The following is a 23,621-nucleotide window of genomic DNA, read 5'->3' as shown; positions in this document are numbered from 1 at the left end:
TTTAAAAAAAAAAACATTAAAATGTTGATTTTTTTCCCAATTCAAAATAGTATAAGTGTGTTAAAAAAAAAATTAACAAATAAAAAACACATAAAATTTTGGATTAATTTAGAAGTTACTTTTAAGAAATTATTAAGAATATATATATATATATATTTGAAATGCAATGAAGTGTATTAAAGTCATGGGTTAATGAATTAAGTCAAATTAAATTAATTAAACACAGCTGGAATCAGGTTTTTGTTTTGCTAATCTTTGTTTAGTTTGCTTATGAAAGAGGATTAGGGTTTCTTTTACGTGATAATGCGTCCATTAGTCAATATCCCACGATAATAAATTAATCCAAATTACCATCTAATTGCCTGTTAATTGAGGGTTACACAATGTACGTACGTGCACTATCATCTTCAATGGTTCAATCATATAAATTTTAAAAATAAACATATTTTTGCTTGAAACAATTATATGTTAGGTGACTTCTTACAAAAATTTCTTCAAAAGCATGTAAGACATATACCAACCTAATTTTTTTTTTATTAAAAACAAGTTGTCACCGTATGTATGATATCTTTAATATGTGTGAGAAAATTTATTTAATACATTTTGTAACGATGTCATGGACTTAAATGTTCTTGAAATTTATTTCAAATAAAAGTAACCATCAACAAAATAGTAGAAACAAAATAACATAAATTCAAAAGAATGAAAACACTTTGATCTGATTTAAGGGTTGCAATTTAAACACAAATGCAGCTAGCATTCGTACCATGGGTGCCTTATCTTTACTGGAGTATTTTAAAAAATACTCAGTAATTAATTCTACCGTTGAGGTTGAGGAATGCATACACAAACAATTACTATGCGGCATATCATTTCATAAAACATTTCATGACATGGTCTTAGTTGACCTAGAACTCGATTCGTGGAACTCTTCTTCCTTACCGAACTTCACAGTTTCGATTTCTTTCTCTCTCCGTTTTCTACTTCACCTCTACTCGTCTCCCGATCGTAAGGACGATGAAGGAAAAGAAAAACACACCTTCCTCCCAAAAAGCTCAACTAAATAGTCTGGGGAAGAATCTGGTGAATTTTTCGACGACCCTTTTTTTCTAGGATAAAACATGTAAAAAAGATTTGTGTAAGTCTGTGGAGATAGTCTTAGCTTTTAAAAGTAGTTCAAAATAAGTAAGATGCAGTAAGAGAATATCAGGTGGTCTAGTGTTAGAAATCTAAATTCCAAATTATTACTTGAATTCTAGACATGACATGGGAAGATTAAATGATGTTTGAAATGATAATAAGTGAAAGATTAAAATATTAATATAGTAAATTTAAGTTGATAAATTGAGATAAATGGTTAAACATTTGATTAATTCCTAAATCACCATACACATATAAAGGAAAATCATGTTAAAGATATGAGATCTCTCGAAAAAGAAAATATTTATATATATATATATAGTAAATATGTTAAGAATGAGAACCTTTCGTACCATGTTAAGAATGAGAATCTCTGATACCATATTAAAAATGAGAAATATAATGATATGAACCAAGAGACATTAATCCTACAATATACTTCAATGAAGATGTGAAGAAAAGGTTGTCAAAATTATCAAAAGATGTTTCAATTCATGCCACGTTGAAAAAGAATGAAGTTTCATTCTTATAAATTTTGGGTGGGTTACAATGGAGAGTTATTGTATTTCATTAATGTATTTTAAGATTTTTTATTTACTTTAGGTTATATTTACATAATGGCTAATTATGGTCGTAAAGTATGAATGTTACCACTCTTGGAATGCCTTTAATAGTTTCATTTTTGAGGCTATATAAAGCCTTGTATGTTGTATTTGTAAGCGGACTTGAAAAATGTAGTAAAAGAAGCATTTATGCTCTTTTTTAGCCAATGGCTAAGTTTCTTTGCAATTCTATGTAGTTTAGGTTGCATGTAGAATCATTCAAGCTCGACATGATCAATCTTGCTTGTGGAGTGATTCGAATCTCAAACAAGTGTTCTTGCGTTGAGATATTTGATCAACGAGAACATTCAAGCTAGACATGATCGATCTTGCTTGTGGAGTGATTCGAATCTCAAACAAATGTTCTTGCCTTGAGATATTCGATCAACAAGGTAATCCGAATCTTATTTCCCTTGTAATGATTCCTTATCTTATCATATAACTAGAATTGAAAGTCCCACTTATATTTGTTGGACTTTCAATCTTTCTCATTTTTAACCTGGTATGAGTGCTTCTCATTCTTAACATGGTATCAGAGTATAAGAAGAACATCAAAACAGGAGAAGAGGAAGAATAGAAAAAAAGTGACAGAGATGAGAATAAAGGACAACAGATGAATTGGGATCACCTTCCACTAGATATATCATCCTTGTAAGTCCACCTATGTTTGTTGCACTTTCGATCCAATTCTATTTTTTATTCTTAACAAAATAAACAGTGAGAAACATCTTCCGAATAATCCAAATAAAGTAAAAAAAAAAAAAAAAAAATAGTTTGAATAATAAAGTTAGAGAGGCGGCACACATGATTTTCAACGTGGTGGCTGCCGAATGATACACGACGAAAGAGAAATGGTTGAATTAATGAAGAAAATCACCAAAATTTCCATCATTGTGATTGAAGATTCTTGTAATTATGGGTATGTCCCAGAAGGCAGCTGAGTTTGATAGATATCAACATTTCAAATTGTATATATACATACATATATATATATATATATATATTCCAAACCTAACTCATCAAACAATCTGGGTTTAATGTATAATCAGTATCAAATAAATATAATGATCTCATATATTCTATTTTAATCACCACCCAACAACCTTAATCAACTATAACATTAGTAACTAAAATGGAAATAAATGGCTCGCTTCACACATTTTAATCACTTTCTTAAAACTTAATTTTATGTCTTAACACTTCTCCATTTTTCGTACTATTTTCTCTCTTCTTTAATACGTTCTTAATCTTCTTTCTTTCCTTCTAAAACATGACAATATCGTTACTATGAAGTTAAATGTGGAAGGTAGGGTATGAGTGAGTAGCTTAAGAAAGGGACAACTTTAGAATGTTTGTTTAGTATAAGTGTTTGGTGACATGAGTGGATAGCCGTAGATATGTGGTGGGCGTAGTATTTATGGTAAGCATAGAAGAGTTAAATTCAGAAAATGAGGTGACTTTGGTAAAAGAAGATTACAATATGTTCATGTGCCCACTCATCTGCCTCATCTGCTGTGCCTTCTAATGGGGTTAGACACATTTTTGGAAGTGCTACACTTGCTTTGTCAGTGATCTTTCTTTTTGTGCTAACAACACTTTACATGCCCCCAAATTGCATTATTGTTACCGACCGATCAAAAGTTTTCCGTACTTTTGTCAATCAACAAACTTGACTTAATAGAAAAAGTTACGGATTTGTAGAATAATTTTAAAAGAATTGTGAGTAATTAAACAAGTTTAGTGATTTATTCAGGAGAATTAGGAAAAAGTTTAGAAAATACTTTCTTCCCATAAATATTCATCAGATGTATATTCTAAATATTCATAAGATGTATGCTCTATTCACAACTCTTCCCTCGATTCAGTTTTCGTTTGAAAAAGAAAAGTAGCATGGATAAATATATAAATATTCACTACGTAACCTACTAGTAGGCTATTAAATCGTTCTTAAATCTAATATCAAACCTACATCTAATATTGTTCTTAGGTCTTATGGAATATATTTAAGTAATAAATTTATTGAGGCTCGCCTCTAAGATCTACTGAATCATCTAAGAGTTCTCTCATTTCATAGTTTTTCATTTTTTTTTTTTTATTGTCTATCATCATTTAACTTTTTGGAGCTATCTATATCATTAGGATTATCTCATCTACTTAATTCTCTACTCTTTCTTGTGATCTTTCTTCAACTCATATGTAGTTATTAAAAGTGAGGCACGACCCTGTCATAGCTCTAACTCATAAACTGCTATTAGCAATTAGTTAGTGGCTTTCTAATAATACTCATACTCATAATTATTATTGTCAAGAAATTCTCAAGGGAACAACCCCCTCATGCCTACCAACCATTGTCCTATTAGCATTGTATACAGATAATACGAGATCTCCAAATCGTCCCCACACACAATGTTCATATGAACTTCCTAAAATGTTAGAGGACCCAGTTCCGATTTTTTTTTTTTTTTTTGTTAGTTAGTTATTTTTAACTCAAAGTTTAGCGTGAAAGTTTGGTATAGCTTGCTAGTGTATGTAGACGTAGATTTGAGAGTTTGATGTTATTGTCAACCTTCTCATATTTTTCTATGGTTTGGCTCATGCAGTGAGCAAGAATATCTTGCTCAGGTGGACATGCAGATGTGGGAGGAGTTGTATTGAGTCATCATCCTCAACTGGCTCTTCAATTCAATAACTTTGGGTATATGCCGCTGCACTTCACTGCCATGAACGCCCAAACCGCCATTTTTGAACTCTTTTTGCAGCTGCAGGCTCCTCTGTCTTTTCGGTATGGCACCAAACAGGGTGACCCTATCATTTTTCTTACGATCCAATACAACTACTTCAACGCTTTTCTTTATTACAGAGAGATTTTCAAACTCTTATAAACTCTTATAAAAAATGGTTTTCACACCCTTATAAAACAACAGATGTTGGATCTCAAAATCTATCCCTCCTTCGGGACCAACGTCCTTACTAATACTCGTTTCTCTTTTCAATCGATGTGGGATCTTATAATCCACTCTATTCAAGCTGAGTGTGAACACAGTTACACAAAGCAACCTATTAACAGGCCATGAAAACACAATTAGGGGATAAACAAGCATAAACATGCTTAAAATTCCATAATCATATCAATGAGTCACTAATCATATCAAGAAGTTACCAATTAGCCTGTTAAACATTTTTAATTTTTTTTGGAAAGCCGAAAGCGAACAATATCTGATAGAGGTATGCTTGGGTTGTTACAAATAGTATAGAGTCAAATACCGAGCGGTGCGCCAACGAGGACGTTGGGCGCCCAAGGGGGTGGATTGTGAGCATAAACAGTCAATGGAGATTATTCCTTGCTTATAAACTCAGGATCATTCCCTAAGTTAACCAATGTTGGATTTCCTCCCAACAATCCTCAACACTAACCTCATAAACATTGTCTTCAAGTTTGTTGAGGTTCTCGAAAGAAACGAGAAACCAATTGATCGGATCAAAAGAACAACAGGGCCTAAGTTTAAAATTATGAGCTTGAAGGTGCAAAGACAAAAGGATTATGGGACTGACAAATAGATTATGTTTTAGTAAACAATAGGTCCAAACATGATTGCATGTGATTGCATTTCTTAATCCAAGGAATGGGTTATTTACCAAGTATTTCTTAAAATACAAGTCATGTTCTTACTCTTATTTTTTAAATAAAGGTAACACACCTTTGCAAGGATGACGACATCGCAATGATGGTCATGGGATTAGAGCTAGGGTAGATGATTCAGGTTGTCTGTAGTCTTTAGGTTGTCTTATTCTTTTCTTATTTTATTTAATATTTCACGTTATTTATTTTCTGCTATATTGTTTTGAAGATTTTACTATAAACGTTAAAGTCCATGATATCATTTATGAAATATCTCACTTAACAATCATGTCATGCACATGTAATATCGGTGTGTATAAAAGTGATACTTAATTACGTATGAAAGTGATTCGTTTCTTAGGGAATATGAAAACGATGCTTGCCAAGTGAGTTCCATATGCAAGAAAGTCATGGAACTATTGTATATGAAAGTGAAGCATATCCTAAAATTAAAGATAATAGCTTTGAATTAAAATCAAATATATACTAGGTAGCTGTCAATGGTTGTTAGTTTTCATAGAAGAAATCCTTGTTTTTAAAATAATAGCTTGATTTTTATTTTAAATTTTTCAATTTGATAAATAACATTAAAAACATAGTTTTTATTTAAGATTCAAACAAAAAAAATTTTATGGTTTGAGTTGGATAGTCCCAATATGTTTAGTAGGGTTGGTTACAAACCAACTTTTAATGTTATAATGGTTTGGTAGGATAGTCCGACATAGTCGGACTATGTTACAAACTAACCCTACCATACTTTTAATGTTATTACAAAGATAAAAAAAAAATTATGTTTATAATCAATATTAGTATTGCATTGTCCATTGTGAATGCATATAGTGGATAAATGTAACATGACGGTAAGTAAGTATAATTTTTATAAATAATCAAAAAAAAAAATTCAACAACCTAATCCAATTCAACCAGTAAAAAAGATTGAGTTAAATTGAGTTGTGAATTCTATTTTAATTGCTCGGGTCACCAATTCATAGGCTCTCCCACGATCTATTCCGAGTTCTTAATAATTTTTCTTTAACAAAGCTTGTTTAAACGGCCATTAGAATGTACCCATCCCCATTTGGCCCAATTACTCAAAATAAAATCTTAACCTATTCAATTCTTTTTTTTTTTTTTAATTCAAAGATTATTTAGAGATAATTAATTTATGGTTTCATAATATTAAGTTAATTAAATAAATTAATATTTAATTTTACAAAATATATATTCTACCGGTACAAATTTATTCGATACAAAATTACAAATTCAAAAATTTTAGAATTAAACCCTCATAATTTATTTATATTTTTTTTTTTTTTAAGAGATGATTCAAATAACTTCGAATAAATTTAAAAATTTATATTAATAAATAGTAGGAAGAAATTCTCAAAACTTTAGTAAAGGAAATAAAAAGCATATAATTGGTACCTTTGGTCACGAGAGAGAAGCAGGGAATTGCAGGAGAAATTAAATGAAGGACTTTGCAAATTTGGGAATATAAAGACATATATATATATATATATATATATATATATAGTTACCAAACTAAGGAAGTCATAACGAATCTTCCAACTTTCCAATTTCATTCACATGGTCAACCTTTAATAAATACACACAATAATAACATTTTTTTGGAAAACTTCAAATCTTTCATTTTAAAGCTCATATTTCTATTTATACAAAATGCAGGACTCAAAATTAATTAATTAATTAATTGAAATAATCACTCATTATATTTATTTAAATTATTATGGTTGTTGAGTTTTTAATATAAAAAATTATATTTAATTATGGCGGCGTTGACCGACGGCCATGAGGGGAAAATAGGATTGGACAAACAATTTCCAAATTTGATTATAAAAAAAAAAATGAATTAAAGGAACAGTAAAATTGATTTGAAATAAAACAAAAAAAAAAGTTAAATAAATAAAAATGAAAAAGGGACCCACATTGATGGCGACACAGAAGGAAAGAGTCTACCTTAGTTGACTTTTCCATGCAATTGTCTTCTGTCTCTGTCTCTGCGCGTCTCCCTTGGGTGGCTTGACCTTCACCAACCAACCCATTCCTTTTTTCTCTCTCTCTTAATGATTTTTATTTAAAAAAAGGAAGAAATTTAAACGTGATACAAACCCCAACATTTGCAAATTATTTAACACTAAACATTTCATTATTAGTTCGTTTAGCCGCCATTACGTTTCATAATTCTCTTATTTTAAATTGCCTCCAACTTCACTAGTGGATCCAATCATTCCATCATCTTATTATTTAAAATTACTCACATTTTTTTTTAATATAAGAAGTATATGAATGAACCAACGTCATATCTGAACGAGAGTAATTTTGACAATAAAATAACTAAAAAATGCTTAAAATAATTGAAAGTCATCATCTATATCAATATATTTTTTTTTTTTATTACGATTCTATGAAATGATTCGTGTTAATGTGTGAAAAATTTACGTGCTACACCTAACGTATGATAAAAGATAAATTTGTTGTGCCATGCATCCTTATCAACTACCAAGTGGGAGAGAAAGTGGAAGTTTAATTAAGATGGGACTTTTTAATAAATAAATATTTTTAATATAATTTTTTAGAGTATAGTGACGGCAGGGCATCAATTAGTGCAATATATATCCATACTTTAGTGTAAATAATTTAATTTCATTAATAACTAGTGGGAAAATAATTTAATTTGATTTGATTGAATTCTGCTTTAATATGGACTTTGGAAGAATTGGTTCATGCACTTCTTAATAGTAAAAATGATTTAAATTTTAGTTGGTAACTGGCTACACATCTTTCTCATTATATTCTATTATCATTATTTTTATTTCTAAATTAATTGCTTAAATCATACGGAATCACGACTCTCCACAATTGTATGACATTGTCGACTTTGAGCATAAGCTCTCATGACTCTACTTTGAAATTCTTTAAAATGGCTTATACAAACAAAGATGTATTTCTTTACTTATAAACGTATAATCATTTCCTAAATTAACCGATGTGGGACTCACTCACAATAATTCTCAACAAATATAATTAAATAAAATGTGTAAAATGAATATTTTTTCGCACCTTTAATTAACTAAATTGTTCTAGAACATCCAACCCTTTATACTCATTTTTAATTACTATTTTTTTTATATTTTGTTACATGAAAAAAAAATATAAAGTTTGTATTTGAATAATAATAATATTAAGTGTTCTTTCACGACATAGTTTAAGGACCAAAAGCTTCTTATTTGATTAATGTATATTTTTTTTCTCTTACGAATGATTCGACAAAACTTTCTACGTAAATTCAAAAGTTGGAATGCATTTTGTTCGACCATAATATAGCCAACAAAAACCCTAATGACTTCGAGGTTCTTTAGAAACCATTTCCATATTCTAAACGTGTTTAGAAAATAGAAAATTAAATTAATAAATTATTCATTTTTTTAATGCAATCTTTTCACTTAGTTACTCATGCACACGAGTCATACGTTAAATTACCTCGAAATGGTTGATTTTTTAATGGTAATTTAATGATTTTTTCAATAATTACCTTGAAAAATTTGAATAAATGACGTATATTGATTGTATATAATTAATATTTAAATGATCCTTCAAAAGTGGGCCTAATTTGGATGGATTGGAAATAATTTTGTTAGGTTTGTGGGTGGGTGGTGTTTCCATAAAATTTATAAATCATCATTGATTTGGGAATGAAAGTAATTAATGATTATAAAGTTGATGAAGAAATATGATGATTTAGTAAAGATATAAAATATTATATATTATGACTTTTCTTATTCTTAATTTATTACAAGGTTGTGAGAAGTTATTGGATGAATTATTGGTTGATTATGGCTGTATTCACATGAATAGTTGAATTGAATAGGTGAAAATAATATTATATTTTAGAATAAAACAAGGATGCAACTTATCTAGGCTTACCTACCCCCACATTCATTTCATCACTCACCAACCTCCTTTTTTCACCAACTTTCTAACAAAATCAATATCTTTTTCTCTTTTGAATTTTCCATCTTTTAATTAAACTAAATATACGAACAAACACGAGATCAAAAATCACTTGATTTGAGTGATATTTCTAGCTCGATTAAATAAATAGTCTCTCAATTCAAGTCGAAATTGAATTATAGATTGCTCAAACACTTGAAATCAATTAGAAAACATTGTAGCAAGATCTCCACGTACTTAAACGTTTGTTGTGATTAACAAATGTGATACGGAATCACATGAAGGGAAGTAAGATTCGGATTACCTTGTTGATCGAATATCTTTGAGAAAAAATATTTGTCTGAGATTCGAACCACTCTACAAGCAAGATTGATCATGTAAAGTTTGAATGATTCTAAACATGCCATCTAAACTAAATAAAATTGCAAAGAAACTTAGTCATTGGAAAAGGAAAGCAAAAATGCTATTTTTACTACATTTTTCAAGTCTCCTTTACAAAAAGATATCTTACCCTGGTTTAAATAGCCTCAAAATGAAACCGTTGACATTTCAGGAGCTTGTAATATTCATACTTTATGACCATAATTAACCTAGGTGAATGTAACCTAAAAATAAATTTAAAAAAAAAACACCTTAACTCTAGATTGTCATCTACCCAAAATTTATAACAATACAAGAATAAATGAAATTTGATTCTTTTGTAATGTGGCTCCAAAATCCTAAAATAATTTATAAACATTTTCTTCACATGTTTTTTTTTTTGAAGTTTATCTTGAATGATTGATGCCTTAGTTGATATCAAAATGAGTATATACACCTTGCAAGTTATGATCCTACTAAGAACCGACCACCCAAAATAGTATTTTTCCTAAAGTGTACTATGTCCCAAGGCCCAAGACTCGAGCTAACTTAAAAATGAAAAAACATGTTTGACAAATACGACATCAACTATGAACAAATTTTACTGCATGTGACCACTCTAACTTAAAATCGATCAGCCAAGTCAAACTGTTTGACCAAAATCACTCAACAACCATGAAATGACAAAGGTAAAATGGAAAAGTAAATGAAAATGGAATCTTTACCATTCTGACTGACCAAAGGATAGGAAGTTCACACCCTCCCTGGCTAAGAGCGCGCACGATAGAGCTACTGAACCGTTGGATGTCGCTGTTGTTAGGTAACCCAAACCAAAACTCAATATCAAATCAACTAATTAAAAAAATATTTAAAAAAAAAAACATCTTTTTAAATTTTAATTTTTTTTTTAATAGATATTCCCATTTTTTAATTTTTAATTTAACAAATTTTAAAAAAAAAAAAAGTAGAATAAAATAGAGTTAGCAAAAAAATTGGACCGATTCCGAAATTAAATAAATGCAGAAAGGAAGGTGGGTATACGCTGGCCATGTTTGAATAATTTTCAACCCAAATACCAAATTTATTTTATTTTAATTTATAAATATATAATAATTATTATTCTCCAAATTTGACATTTTTTTTTTTTAATTTCCTAAAAATCCGGTTGCTTCTTTCCCTTTATAAATCCCCTTTTCATTATCTCTCCCAAAATGACACCCTCTCTTCTTCTCTTTCATTAAACAGTAAGAACCAGAGAGCCGTTTAACAAAAATTACCTAACAAAACCCATCTTTCCTTCTTCCTACAAATTCTTTATTCTTTTTCCACTAAGAAATGGAGCGGCGTACTAGCCGGAATTTCAGTCGGAGTATTAGCCGGAGTTTCAGCCGGGCCAGTTGGAGCATGGAAGATGTCTTCGCCAATGGGAACCCTTCTCGCAGAAGCACTCGTGTCGATGAAGACGAAGAGGCTCTCCGCTGGGCCGCTATTGAAAAGCTTCCCACATACGACCGCCTTCGAACTAGTATTTTGCAGTCCGTTAATGAACCCGACCCGACCCTCGCCGGAAACTTGCCGGTTCATAAGGAAGTCGACGTCCGGAAGCTCGGTGTCAGTGACCGCCAGGATTTTATTGATCGGATTTTCAAAGTCGCAGAAGAGGATAACGAGAAGTTCTTGATTAAACAGAAGAACAGAATTGACCGGTAATTTTCGGGCCCACGTGTCAACTTATGATTAATAATTTTGATTTTAATTTCACGTTTGTTTTTTTCAGAGTCGGAATCCGACTCCCAACCGTTGAAGTGAGATTCGAACATCTAACAATCGAAGCAGATTGTCACGTGGGAAACAGAGCTTTACCAACGTTGCCAAACGTAGCAAGAAACATGGCAGAGTCAGTGGTTGGCTTGTTTGGTATAAAATTAGCTAAGCAAACGAAACTCACTATTCTTAAAGATGCATCGGGTATCATCAAACCATCGAGGATGACACTCTTGCTAGGACCCCCATCCTCGGGAAAAACAACGTTGTTGTTGGCGTTGGCAGGAAAATTAGACCCAAGTTTAAAGGTAAACAAACCTACCAATAATTAAATTAAATTTTAAGTAGAATCAAAAATAAATAAAAGAAATTGATGGGTTTGACAGGTAAAGGGAGGAGTGACATACAACGGACACAAATTGAAAGACTTTGTTCCACAAAAAACATCGGCGTACATTAGCCAAAACGATGTTCATATTGGAATTATGACCGTTAAAGAAACCCTTGATTTCTCTGCAAGGTGCCAAGGAGTTGGGACTCGTTATGGTAATTTTTTATTTATTTATTTTATTTTAAATTACTTTTTATATTTTAATTTTAAATTATAATTAATTTTTTTAAATTTTTTTTTCTTAAGAACTGTTGAGTGAGCTTGCCAGAAGAGAGAAGGACGCCGGAATCAAACCCGAGGCGGAAGTGGACCTTTTCATGAAGGTTATTTTATTTTCGTAATTATTACCAACATGTTTATATTTAAATATAAAAAAAAAAAAGGAAAATAAATAATTAATTGGAAATTACAGGCAACCGCCATGGAGGGTGTGGAGAGCAGCTTGATTACCGACTACACTCTCAAAGTAAGTTTACCGGTTCCCGAAGTGAAAGGTCAAAAAAAATATTAACAAATCCGTAACCACTTAACCTAACCCCAGCCAGCCTCCTTTTCTGATTTTCTCCTCTCTCCACCTACTCTCTTATCTTTAAAATATTTGATTTATTTATTTATTTATTTATTTATAATTTATAAATAAAATAATAATAAAAACGTTGAATTTGTTGAACAGATACTTGGACTTGATATTTGCAAGGACACTATTGTGGGAGATGAAATGATAAGGGGAATATCCGGTGGACAAAAAAAGAGAGTTACTACAGGTTCATTATATTTCCTTAAAATATTATTATTACATGGGCTTTTGCTTAACCGGAGGCCCAATATGAACTAAATTATGGGCTTTAAATACAGGAGAAATGATTGTTGGGCCCACCAAAACATTGTTTATGGATGAAATATCAACTGGCCTTGATAGCTCCACAACTTACCAAATTGTCAAATGCCTACAACAAATTGTGCACTTGACTGAGGGAACAATCTTGATGTCCCTGCTCCAACCTGCTCCCGAGACGTTCGATCTTTTCGATGACATCATTCTCGTCTCCGAGGGTCAGATTGTGTATCAGGGCCCACGCGAACACGTCGTTGAATTTTTTGAATCTTGTGGATTCAAATGCCCAGAAAGAAAGGGAACTGCTGACTTCTTACAAGAGGTAATATATCGAAATTGCATAAAATTAGTTTATTAATATAATAAATATATAGTTTTTAAAATGGGTGAAATTTTATATTTTTTTTTAAATGGAGGGCATTTTTGTAATTTTCTTTTGGCTCAGGTTACTTCGAGAAAGGATCAAGAGCAATATTGGGGAGACCGGAGGAAGCCGTACCGGTACATTTCGGTGTCGGAATTTGCCGGTAGATTCAAGCGCTTCCATGTCGGGTTGAGGTTGGACAATGAGCTCTCAATCCCATACGACAAGTCTCGTGGTCATAAAGCGGCTCTGGTTTTCTCTGAAAATGTTGTCCCCAAAATGGAGCTTCTCAAAGCTTGTTTTGACAAAGAATGGCTACTCATTAAGCGAAACTCGTTCGTTTACGTCTTCAAAACCGTTCAGATCATAATCGTTGCCATTATAGCATCCACATTGTTTCTAAGGACGAGAATGCACACCAGAGATGAGTCGGATGGGGCGGTCTTTATTGGGGCTCTTCTGTTTTCCTTGGTTAGCAATATGTTTAATGGCTTCTCTGAGCTTTCTATGACCATTGCTAGACTTCCGGTATTTTACAAACAGAGAGATCTTAAATTCCACCCTCCATGGACTTACACTATCCCTACTGTCATTCTTGGAATCCCCACTTCCATACTTGAATCTGTTGTTTGGTTGCTGGTCACTTATTACACCATTGGATTTGCTCCTGAGGCTAGCAGGTTAGAAAATTCTTGCGGAATTATGCAATGGAAATCTTCATGTATAGTTCAATAACTTAGATTCATTTGGATTTTGCAGATTCTTCAAGCAATTGTTGTTGATATTTCTTGTCCAACAAATGGCTGCTGGAGTGTTTAGGCTCATAGCTGGTGTCTGTAGAAGCATGATCATTGCCAACACTGGAGGGTCACTGATTCTTCTCCTTATATTTCTACTGGGTGGCTTTATCATTCCTCGAAGTAAGTTAGCAATTGACATAATAACATGATTACAAGTGTTGATTCGATTCATTCAACAAGACCCACATCAAATAGTTTGTGATTAAGGATGAATTTCTTATTTTGTTAATGAAACAGGTGAAATTCCCAAATGGTGGATATGGGGTTACTGGATATCACCTCTAACTTATGGTTTCAATGCTATCACTGTTAATGAAATGTTTGCCCCTAGGTGGATGAACAAGATGGTATGCATTTAGTAGCACTTCTGAAGAACGAAATAGAAAACAGTACATGGAAAAGGTTGCTTATGAGTATCTTTGATTGTCATTCTATTGCAGGTTCCAAATACTACGGTTAGCTTAGGTGTGAAGGTGCTGCAGAATTTTAATGTTTTTCCTGATAGGAATTGGTATTGGATTGGCATTGCAGCTATTCTTGGTTTTGCAATTCTCTTCAATATCCTTTTCACAATTGCACTTACCTATCTTAATCGTAAGATTTCTCATTCTGCCTCACTTGTGTAAGCATATCATTTTTGTTAAAACTCTTCTAATCAAACTTATTCTTTCATGTTTTAGCACTCACAAAGCATCAAGCAATAATATCTGAAGAAACAGCGTCGGAGATGGAGGCTAACCAAGAGGATTCGCAAGAACCGAGACTAAGAAGACCGATGTCGAAAAAAGATTCGTTCCCTCGATCTTTATCAGCTTCGGATGGAAACAATACAAGTGAGGAAAAGAATAGATTAAACCATTATGACTGTATAAAAATGGTCAGTTATGATCACGTTGCTTACATGATCTTTGTTTTGAATTTTTTCCAGGAGAAATGAATATGCAAAGAATGAGTAGCAATGGATTAAGAAGAAATTCAAGTTCCTTAATTGAGGAGACCAATGGTGTTGCTGGCAAGAAGGGAATGATCCTTCCTTTTAGTCCTCTTGCAATGTCCTTTGACACTGTGAATTACTTCGTGGACATGCCTCCTGTAAGAAACAAACACTTTCATCACTTATTCTGTCATGACTTAGCATTGAATTACCTCCATAGTTGATTGTTCTAATCTAATCATAACAGGAAATGAAAGAACAAGGAGTTACAGAGGATAGGCTACAACTTCTGCGTGGAGTCACGGGTGCTTTTCGTCCTGGAGTCCTCACTGCACTGATGGGTGTCAGTGGAGCTGGAAAGACAACTTTGATGGATGTCTTAGCAGGAAGAAAAACAGGAGGTTACATTGAAGGGGATATCAAAATTTCAGGGTTCCCTAAAAAACAAGAAACATTTGCAAGAATATCTGGATATTGTGAGCAAAATGATATCCATTCTCCTCAAGTCACGATTCGGGAGTCCTTAATTTACTCAGCTTTCCTTAGGCTCCCAAAAGAAGTCAGCAAAGAGGAAAAGATGGTAAGAACAATAGTATTATCATGTCTTGTTAATAGTTCCTGACGAATATATTGCTAAATTGGTGTGTTTTGGTTGTCTTTTGTAGGTGTTTGTGGATGAAGTGATGGACTTGGTGGAGATAGACAACCTTAAGGATGCTATAGTAGGGCTACCAGGAGTTACAGGGTTGTCTACAGAACAGAGAAAAAGATTGACAATTGCAGTGGAGCTTGTTGCTAACCCCTCAATCATCTTCATGGATGAACCAACTTCTGGTCTTGATGCTCGGGCGGCTGCCATTGTCATGAGAGCTGTTAGAAACACTGTGGATACTGGAAGAACAGTGGTTTGCACTATTCACCAACCTAGCATTGATATATTTGAAGCCTTTGATGAGGTAAATATCCTCTCTCCTTTCTCTCTGTCTATCTCTTTGTGTGATACTCATTCAATACCCCGTGTATCTCAGTTGCTATTAATGAAAAGAGGAGGCCAAGTGATCTACTTTGGACCTTTGGGTCGCAATTCTCACAAAATCATCGAGTATTTTGAGGTACTTAATGTTCCTTTCATTCATCTATTACTTTTTCAAAGAAAGAACAGTTCCCTCATTTTGGATTAACTTGTTTATAGTCAATTCCTGGAGTGCCCAAAATCAAAGAGAAGTATAATCCAGCTACTTGGATGTTGGAAGTAAGCTCTGTAGCTGCTGAAGTTCGTCTCGGAATGGACTTTGCTGAACATTACAAATCATCACCCTTGTATAAGTAAGTAAAACATGAATGATGTCAGAAAAGTATTAGGTTCCAAGCTTTTGTTTTTGTTCTAAAAGAATTTTAATGAAATAGGCGAAACAAGGAGCTGGTTACAGACTTAAGCACACCCCCACCGGGTGCCAAGGACCTGTATTTTGAGAGTCAATACTCACAATCAACATGGGGGCAGTTGAAATGCTGCCTTTGGAAACAATGGTGGACTTACTGGAGAAGCCCTGATTACAACTTAGTCAGATACTTTTTCACCTTGGCTGCTGCTCTCATGATTGGGACTGTTTTCTGGAAGGTTGGCACCAAAAGGTACGTTTTCTTTTCTGCCCTTACCATCTGTGAGATCCCATATCGGTTGGAGAGGAGAACGAAACATTCTTTATAAGGGTGTGGAAACCTCTCCCTAGTAGACGCGTTTTAAAAACCTTGAGGGGAAGCCTGAAAGGGAAAACCCAAATAGGACAATATTTGCTATTGGTGGGCTTGAGCAAACAAATGGTATCAGAGCCAGACACCAGATGATGTGCCAGCGAGAAGGCTGAGCCCCGAATGAGAGTGGATTGTGAGATCCCACATCGGTTGGAGAGGAGAACGAAGCATTATTTTTAAGGGTGTGGAAACCTTTCCCTAGTAGACGTATTTTTAAAACCTTGAGGGGAAGCCTGAAAGGAAAAACTCAAAAAAGACAATATCTGCTAGCGGTGGTCTTAGGCTGTTACACAATCATCCAAATAATCTACTATTTGAGAACTAGTTTTGACATTGTTGTTCAATCGTTCAGGGAAAGCTCGACCGATCTGACCATGGTCATCGGGGCCATGTATGCTGCTGTATTATTTGTTGGAATCAATAATTGCCAAACTGTACAACCCATAGTGTCAGTGGAGAGAACTGTGTTCTACAGAGAAAGAGCTGCAGGAATGTATTCTGCATTACCTTATGCCCTTGCCCAGGTGTTGGTAGAGATCCCATTCATTCTGGTTCAAACAACCTACTATACTCTCATCGTGTACTCCATGGTCAGCTTTCAATGGACAGCTCCAAAATTCTTCTGGTTTTACTTCATCAACTTCTTCTCCTTCCTCTACTTCACATACTATGGAATGATGACTGTCTCCATTACACCAAACCATCATGTAGCAGCCATATTCGCAGCAGCATTCTATGCACTCTTCAACCTCTTCTCTGGCTTCTTCGTCCCAAGACCGGTAAGGCGCCTTTCGAGCTCAAATATTACGAGAATCAATTTAAACCATCCATATCTATAAATCTAATGAAACTTTTTTGAAACTTCAGAGAATTCCAAAGTGGTGGGTGTGGTATTACTGGATCTGCCCGATAGCCTGGACCGTATACGGGATGATCATATCACAGTATGGCGACGACGAGACACTGATATCCGTGCCCGGAGCAACTGGGAAAGTTGCTATAAGATCTTACATTGAAAGCAACTTCGGTTATGATCCTAACTTCATGGGGCCAGTAGCAGGAGTTTTGGTTGGTTTTGCAGCCTTCTTTGCCTTCATGTTTGCGTATTGCATAAAGACATTGAACTTCCAAATGAGGTAGAAAAGAGGTAGCCAAACACAGCCTCTTCATAATGCATCGATACATAAATATAGCCAATTCCTGTGAATATATGTATTAAAAGTATAATGACGATAATCTTCGATCATTTTAAAAGTTTTGATATATTTGTATGGTTAAATGTAAAGGGTATTATTAGATTGTCTTAAATTTAAGGCTGTGTGAGATTATATTTTATTAATTTAAAGTAAACTCATTCCAATGATGATTACTGTTTGTCCACCAAAATTTGTTCAAATTGATCTTAATCATGGAGACAGCATAAACATAAACATAAACATTGAGTATGTTGGAACTCACTAATTTCAATAAAATTCGATTACGGTATAAAAATAATAATAATATAGAGCAGTTGCCGGAGACCTTGCGAAATGAAACCTCCCACGTCGCTACAAAGGCCTCCTCGCTCAGCTACTCAGTCACCGAATTCGACATGGAGCCACGGTGGTCGGATCTCGATCAGAGGATTGTCGGAACACGATTTCGAGAAGAGAGAAACGAACGAAAACCATCGCTGGACAGTCGGGTGAAGAAGAAGCAACCCATCGGATTCGGATTCGGATTCGGATTCGGACTCGGGGCAACCTACCTGCAACCAGCGGCCCACAGCCCAACTGACGTACGCAGCCCAGCAACCTATCTGCAATCTGCGACCCAATAACCAATCTGCAGCCCACAACCACACGCACCTTGCAAATACAACCCGCGTACCCGAGAAGGGGACCTGACCCGTCCGACGACCTGCGCTTGCTCCAGCCTCCGTACACGTGCGTGATGCGTGTCTCCCCTACCGGCTCACTCAGCTTCGGTTGGGAAACAGCTTATTATTAGCACGAACGAATTCAAGGGACGAAAGTAAGTTAATTGGAGTTAGATAGAACTTTGGTAAGGCCATCCAAGTAAGTGACTCTATTATTGACCTGGTTGGAAGAATTATCTTATGCACGATGACACATATCCAATAGGCCTTGCACATATCAAGTATTTGATATGCCTGTTATGTGATGATGACATGTTACCTTACGAGAATATGATATGTTATGTTAAGATAATATGATATGTTATAATGACATGAGATGATAATCATGTCATATATGATACATGACGGTCGTTGTACCTCTAAGCATCCGGCTACAGCCGAAAAGAGCTAGCTCGAGGAGCATGCCTAATAGGTTTGTTTTGTGGAGGGCGGAGAAGACCAAGAAATTTGGCCTCCATGGTTCATACAAACCCAGGGGCGGAAGCAGCCCTGACCAAACGGAGTGAAGTAGAAGGAATATGGGTGCAGCAATCTGATGCCAAATAGTGCGCTCCTCCAACAATTCAATGGATTGTGCAGTGGTGGATTGAGGTGTCGGCCTTTCCTTAAAGCTACCGTCTGTCAGTCACAGCAGCTCAGTGTGGCCTCCACGTGTTCTCACCCTATAGGTTCCTCTTTTTCCCACATTGGAATTTCATTCCCATCAAATGCTCCCACTGGAATTCCCTTTCCTGCCTTGGAAACCCACCTACCCTCAAAATCTCTCCCTAAAATTACTTTTTATTTCAAAATTTCCAAATATAAGCTTTTATTTAACCATAACCAAATTTAGAGAGTAAAACCGATGAAAATAATATATTTTAACTGAAATTTTGTTATATTTAAAAAGGGGAAAATAATTATTTGTTTCTTTAAATTATAACAATGTACTTAATAGAGAAATTTACTTAATTATTTTAACAAGTTGGGATTAAATCTTGATTAGCCTATACATTAATGAGCTTACGATAATCATTAAAAATTTATCTTATTTATTTCGTTTTCAAAGTTTTTTAAAATTAAAAAAAAAAAAAAAAAAAAAAAAACAACAACAAATGAATTATAAATAAATAAATAAATTTAAAAAAAGAGACATGCACCCATGTTTTGAGGTTCTATAAGTTTCCCAATTTCCCGAGCCGTTATTCTTCTTCTTCTTCTTCTTCCTGCTTAGACTAAAAAACAGTAACCAGGTGCAGAGAAACAGATTCTGGGGAAGAGAGATCAAATTTTGGTGGACAAACCTCCTCACCATGATCTCCTTGAGCACAACCAGTTTCCTGGTATTCCTATTTCAATCCATTACTTTTACGAGCTTCCGGTTTATGTTTTTGTATCTGGGTTCCTTTCAATTTGCTTTTTTTTTTTTTTTTTATTTCTCTGATTTCTTCAATGTTGCTTGTTTTTTTCTTGTCCGACCCAGATGGGTGTTTCTACACCTTGCTCCACTCCCTCCGCCACCGGAAGACGGCGGCCGGTGGCTCTGAAAGTGGTGTCAATGGACTTGCATGTTCGAGCCGGCGATCGAAGTGGCAGTGTTGTGGTGGACAACAACAGTGTGAAAGAAATTCCCAATGCTCCGTCGCCGGTGTTTGAAGTGGAACCCAAATCCACCCCTGCCGCCTCCGCCTCCACGGAAGAACAAATCATGACACCATGGACCGTCTCTGTCGCCAGGTGAAGACCGTCTCTGTTCCTGTTCTGACTTGGTTGAACTCTGCAAACCCTTTTCATAGCTGATTTTCTCTCTTTGTGTTGCTTTTTGCTGAAACCTTAGTGGGTATAATTTATTGCGAAATCCACGCCATAACAAAGAGCTTGCGTTTACTGAGAAAGAAAGAGACGCCCATTACTTGCGCGGTCTTCTACCCCCCACAGTTCTTGCTCAAAATGTGCAGGTTAGCCTTCCTTTGTGATACCCTTCAGCCCCATTATAAGTTTTACATTCCTAGTTTGTTATTAACTTTCCAGCTCAAGAAGATGTTGCACAATATCCGTCGATATCAAGTACCATTGCTCAAGTACATGGCAATGATGGATCTTCAGGTACCCATTGTTCATCTCATTTTTTAGTACTAGGACTATTAAATGATGCTTGAATACAAAAATTATGCATCATTCCTTGGAAATACATTAGTGAAACTTGTTTTGTTGTACCCTTTTTCAGGAGAGGAATGAAAAGATGTTTTACAAGCTGCTTATAGATCATGTAGAAGAATTACTCCCAGTTGTGTATACACCAACCGTGGGTGAAGCTTGCCAGAAATATGGAAGCATCTTCAGGCATCCACAGGGCCTCTATATCAGTTTGAGAGAAAAGTATAGCCCGTCGATTGCATCGATGCATTTCTTTCTTGGTTTTTTTGTGTTGAAATGGTTGAGTTTCTTTTGCAGGGGGAAGATCCTTGAGGTCTTGAGGAATTGGCCTGAGAGGAACATTCAAGTCATTGTAGTTACTGATGGGGAGAGAATTTTGGGGCTAGGGGATCTTGGATGTCAGGTTAATTCCATCATCTGAAGCTTGAAATTGAGATATGAACTGATCCTAACACAGAGCGAAATCCATGTTAATGTTTCAGGGGATGGGCATACCTGTTGGGAAACTCTCTTTATATACTGCACTTGGAGGTGTTCATCCTTCTGTGGTGAGTATCGACATCCATGCTTTATGCTTCATTTCTTTTTCTTGTCGGTTCACCGTTGATTTTCGGGGGTTTTCAGTGCTTGCCAGTAACCATTGATGTTGGGACAAACAATGAGGAGTTGTTGAATGACGAGTTTTACATCGGGCTCAGGCAAAAGAGAGCTACGGGGCAGGTTTGTGATACCTTCTCTCTCGACAATGTATCATTTCTAGTTCAATGTGACAAGGCATACTTAGCGAATTCCGAGCTGAAGTGGGATGATTTTTCTCAATGTAGGAATATGCTGAACTTATCGACGAATTCATGACTGCGGTCAAACAGCATTATGGGGAGAAGCTCCTAATTCAGGTATGTTGCTATAACTACACATACTCATTCAGATATTGTTCTAACTCAATTTCCACGTTTTAAAGTTCGAAGACTTCGCAAACCATAACGCATTCGATTTGCTTGCAAAATATGGCGCAACTCATCTGGTCTTTAATGATGACATTCAGGTTAAAACCCTGGACTTTACTCTTGACTAATTTCAATCAACTGTACCGTAATTGTCATCGTTGAATCTCAGGGGACAGCGTCCGTGGTACTTGCTGGGCTCATTACAGCTCTAAAGTTCGTTGGTGGCTCCTTAGCTGACCATAGATTTTTATTCCTTGGTGCTGGAGAAGTAAGTTCATACCGAATCGTGTCTAACATCTAATAAAAGCTCCTCTTAAGTTTGCGTTGGTTGTTTCAGGCTGGTACTGGAATTGCAGCGCTCATTGCCCTTGAGATATCAAAACAGGTTCATAGCCCTTGTTCAGAATTCATTAAGTCAATCTTCATTTTAATTAACAAGAGCTAGTCGTTTGTGTAGACCAATGCTCCGTTGGAAGAGACGCGCAAAAAAGTCTGGCTCGTGGATTCGAAGGTAACTTGTTCATCAAGCTTGAGAAGGTGTTCATCATTCAGGAAGTTTTTTGAATTTCTGATTCATTTATTTGTTCTTTCCTCAGGGACTGATTGTAAGTTCTAGGAAGGATACTCTCCAACATTTCAAGAAACCTTGGGCTCATGAACACAAACCTATCAAGGAACTCATTGATGCCGTTAAGGTATCAAATCTTTTAATGTACTTCTACAAATGCATATTCATAATTTGAATCACGTCTTTTACTTACCATTTCACGTCAGGAAATCAAACCGACCATCTTGATTGGAACGTCAGGCGTGGGACGAGCATTCACCAAAGAAGTTGTGGAGACTATGGCCTCAATCAATGAGGTATTTAATCCGTCCTTTTCACTTTCTGAAGAGCGTATACCGATCTGTTCATGATTTGGGTAACTTGTTGCAGAAACCTATCATTTTCTCACTTTCCAACCCAACTTCTCAATCTGAATGTACTGCTGAAGAAGCTTATAAATGGAGTCAGGTAATACAATGGTTCTGTCCCCTCCCTCAAGAACACAATGAATATTCATCTTGTATCACGTGGTTGAGTTGTTGCTTTCAGGGTAGTGCCATTTTCGCAAGTGGGAGCCCATTTGATCCAGTTAATTACAAGGGGAAAGAGTTTGTACCTGGCCAGGTCCTCACATTTCAATTCAATTCTAAGCTAAAATCATATCATGAATGATTTGGGTGTTAATATTATTCCTTGGTGATTTATTAACAATTCAGTCAAACAATGCATATATCTTTCCTGGATTCGGTTTGGGGTTAATTATGTCGGGCACAATCCGCGTTCACGATGACTTGCTTCTAGCAGCCTGTAAGTACTCAAAAGCCTATTAAGATTAAAGTATATTAGAGACAGTGCACATTCTTTCAAAGCTTAGATGAACTAGAGTCCATTGCTATGTTTAAGTCTCGGGTTTCGATCGTTACTGATGTACTTGTTCATTACAATCAGCCGAAGCTTTGGCTTCACAAGTGACCCAAGACGACTTCGACAGAGGACTCATCTTTCCTCCATTTGCCAAAATCAGGAAGATTTCAGCACATATTGCTGCCAGTGTGGCTGCAAAAGCTTATGAACTTGGTGAGATTTCAACCTCATTTCCCTTTCACAAAATTTTCAAAGAGTTTGAATCTGCTAATCATTTTCCCATTTCAAATTCTGTCTCATAGGTTTGGCCACTCGCCTCCCTCAACCTAGAGATCTGGTGCAATATGCTGAGGGCTGTATGTATAGTCCTAGCTATCAAAATTACCGGTAGCTTAGCGTCGTTAGTCCACTGTACCTATGTCGTATCGTTCGTTTATTCTCTGATAATGTTTCTTCTATTTTCAGTACTTTTGTTGTGTAAGCCGTTTGGTGGTTTAGAAATCAGCTGTAGTTTGTATTAGTTGTGAAAAAAAAAAAATGGGAAAGGGAAGTAAGTGTTTCAAGATTTTCATGAAATTGAATGGAAACTTGTGCTCAAAATTTGAGGTGAACTCATGACCAAGAATCCAATACGTAACTAAATTGAGTCCTAAGCTGAAGAAACATACTAACA

General features: G+C 35.1%; 2 protein-coding genes across 3 annotated transcripts; both read left to right on the top strand.

The window, feature by feature from the left end:
* Positions 1–10,898: 10,898 nt before the first annotated feature.
* Positions 10,899–17,899, top strand: LOC111791864 (ABC transporter G family member 35). 2 transcript variants are annotated; one of them, XM_023673363.2, is made up of 20 exons: positions 10,899–11,399; positions 11,471–11,765; positions 11,844–12,003; positions 12,095–12,171; positions 12,261–12,314; positions 12,522–12,612; positions 12,704–13,005; positions 13,129–13,727; positions 13,807–13,967; positions 14,085–14,194; positions 14,288–14,441; positions 14,528–14,680; positions 14,776–14,939; positions 15,029–15,361; positions 15,447–15,737; positions 15,810–15,893; positions 15,974–16,107; positions 16,189–16,416; positions 16,889–17,315; positions 17,404–17,899. In XM_023673363.2, the coding sequence occupies exons 1-20, from the start codon at positions 11,029–11,031 to the stop codon at positions 17,674–17,676; spliced, it is 4,461 nt and encodes a 1,486-aa protein (XP_023529131.2). In that variant the 5' UTR covers positions 10,899–11,028; the 3' UTR covers positions 17,677–17,899. The 2 variants fall into 2 exon arrangements, with proteins under 2 accessions (XP_023529131.2, XP_086978328.1); XM_087122202.1 differs by having other exon boundaries at positions 15,447–15,893.
* A 1,697-nt stretch (positions 17,900–19,596) lies between these two features.
* Positions 19,597–23,559, top strand: LOC111791018 (NADP-dependent malic enzyme). Its single transcript, XM_023672190.2, has 20 exons — positions 19,597–19,776; positions 19,917–20,170; positions 20,271–20,391; positions 20,465–20,539; positions 20,661–20,812; positions 20,888–20,993; positions 21,073–21,138; positions 21,215–21,310; positions 21,415–21,486; positions 21,552–21,635; positions 21,707–21,805; positions 21,875–21,922; positions 21,995–22,048; positions 22,134–22,232; positions 22,312–22,401; positions 22,475–22,552; positions 22,634–22,708; positions 22,801–22,891; positions 23,033–23,161; positions 23,251–23,559. Exons 1-20 carry the CDS (start codon positions 19,747–19,749, stop codon positions 23,337–23,339), a joined length of 1,908 nt encoding a protein of 635 aa, XP_023527958.1. The 5' UTR covers positions 19,597–19,746; the 3' UTR covers positions 23,340–23,559.
* The last annotated feature ends 62 nt before the right edge of the window (positions 23,560–23,621 follow it).

The sequence above is a fragment of the Cucurbita pepo genome, chromosome 3, assembly GCF_057944985.1.
Source record: "Cucurbita pepo subsp. pepo isolate OVF chromosome 3, ASM5794498v1, whole genome shotgun sequence".
Classification (NCBI taxonomy): domain Eukaryota; kingdom Viridiplantae; phylum Streptophyta; class Magnoliopsida; order Cucurbitales; family Cucurbitaceae; genus Cucurbita; species Cucurbita pepo.
The sequence above is the reverse complement of the archived record's forward strand: the minus strand, read 5'-3'. Positions and strand labels throughout refer to the sequence as shown.

What these genes read in the sequence shown, in the direction of transcription:
- LOC111791864 (XM_087122202.1), top strand. Translation starts at nt 11,029, where the DNA reads ATGGAGCGGCGTACTAGCCGGAATTTCAGTCGGAGTATTAGCCGGAGT. An exon ending in TGGCTTTATCATTCCTCGAA is followed by an intron (nt 13,968 to 14,084) that starts GTAAGTTAGCAA and finishes TTAATGAAACAG; the next exon opens with GTGAAATTCCCAAATGGTGG. An exon ending in ACTTCGTGGACATGCCTCCT is followed by an intron (nt 14,940 to 15,028) that starts GTAAGAAACAAA and finishes TAATCATAACAG; the next exon opens with GAAATGAAAGAACAAGGAGT.
- LOC111791018 (XM_023672190.2), top strand. Translation starts at nt 19,747, where the DNA reads ATGATCTCCTTGAGCACAACCAGTTTCCTG. An exon ending in TTCTTGCTCAAAATGTGCAG is followed by an intron (nt 20,392 to 20,464) that starts GTTAGCCTTCCT and finishes TTAACTTTCCAG; the next exon opens with CTCAAGAAGATGTTGCACAA. An exon ending in AAGCTTATAAATGGAGTCAG is followed by an intron (nt 22,553 to 22,633) that starts GTAATACAATGG and finishes TGTTGCTTTCAG; the next exon opens with GGTAGTGCCATTTTCGCAAG.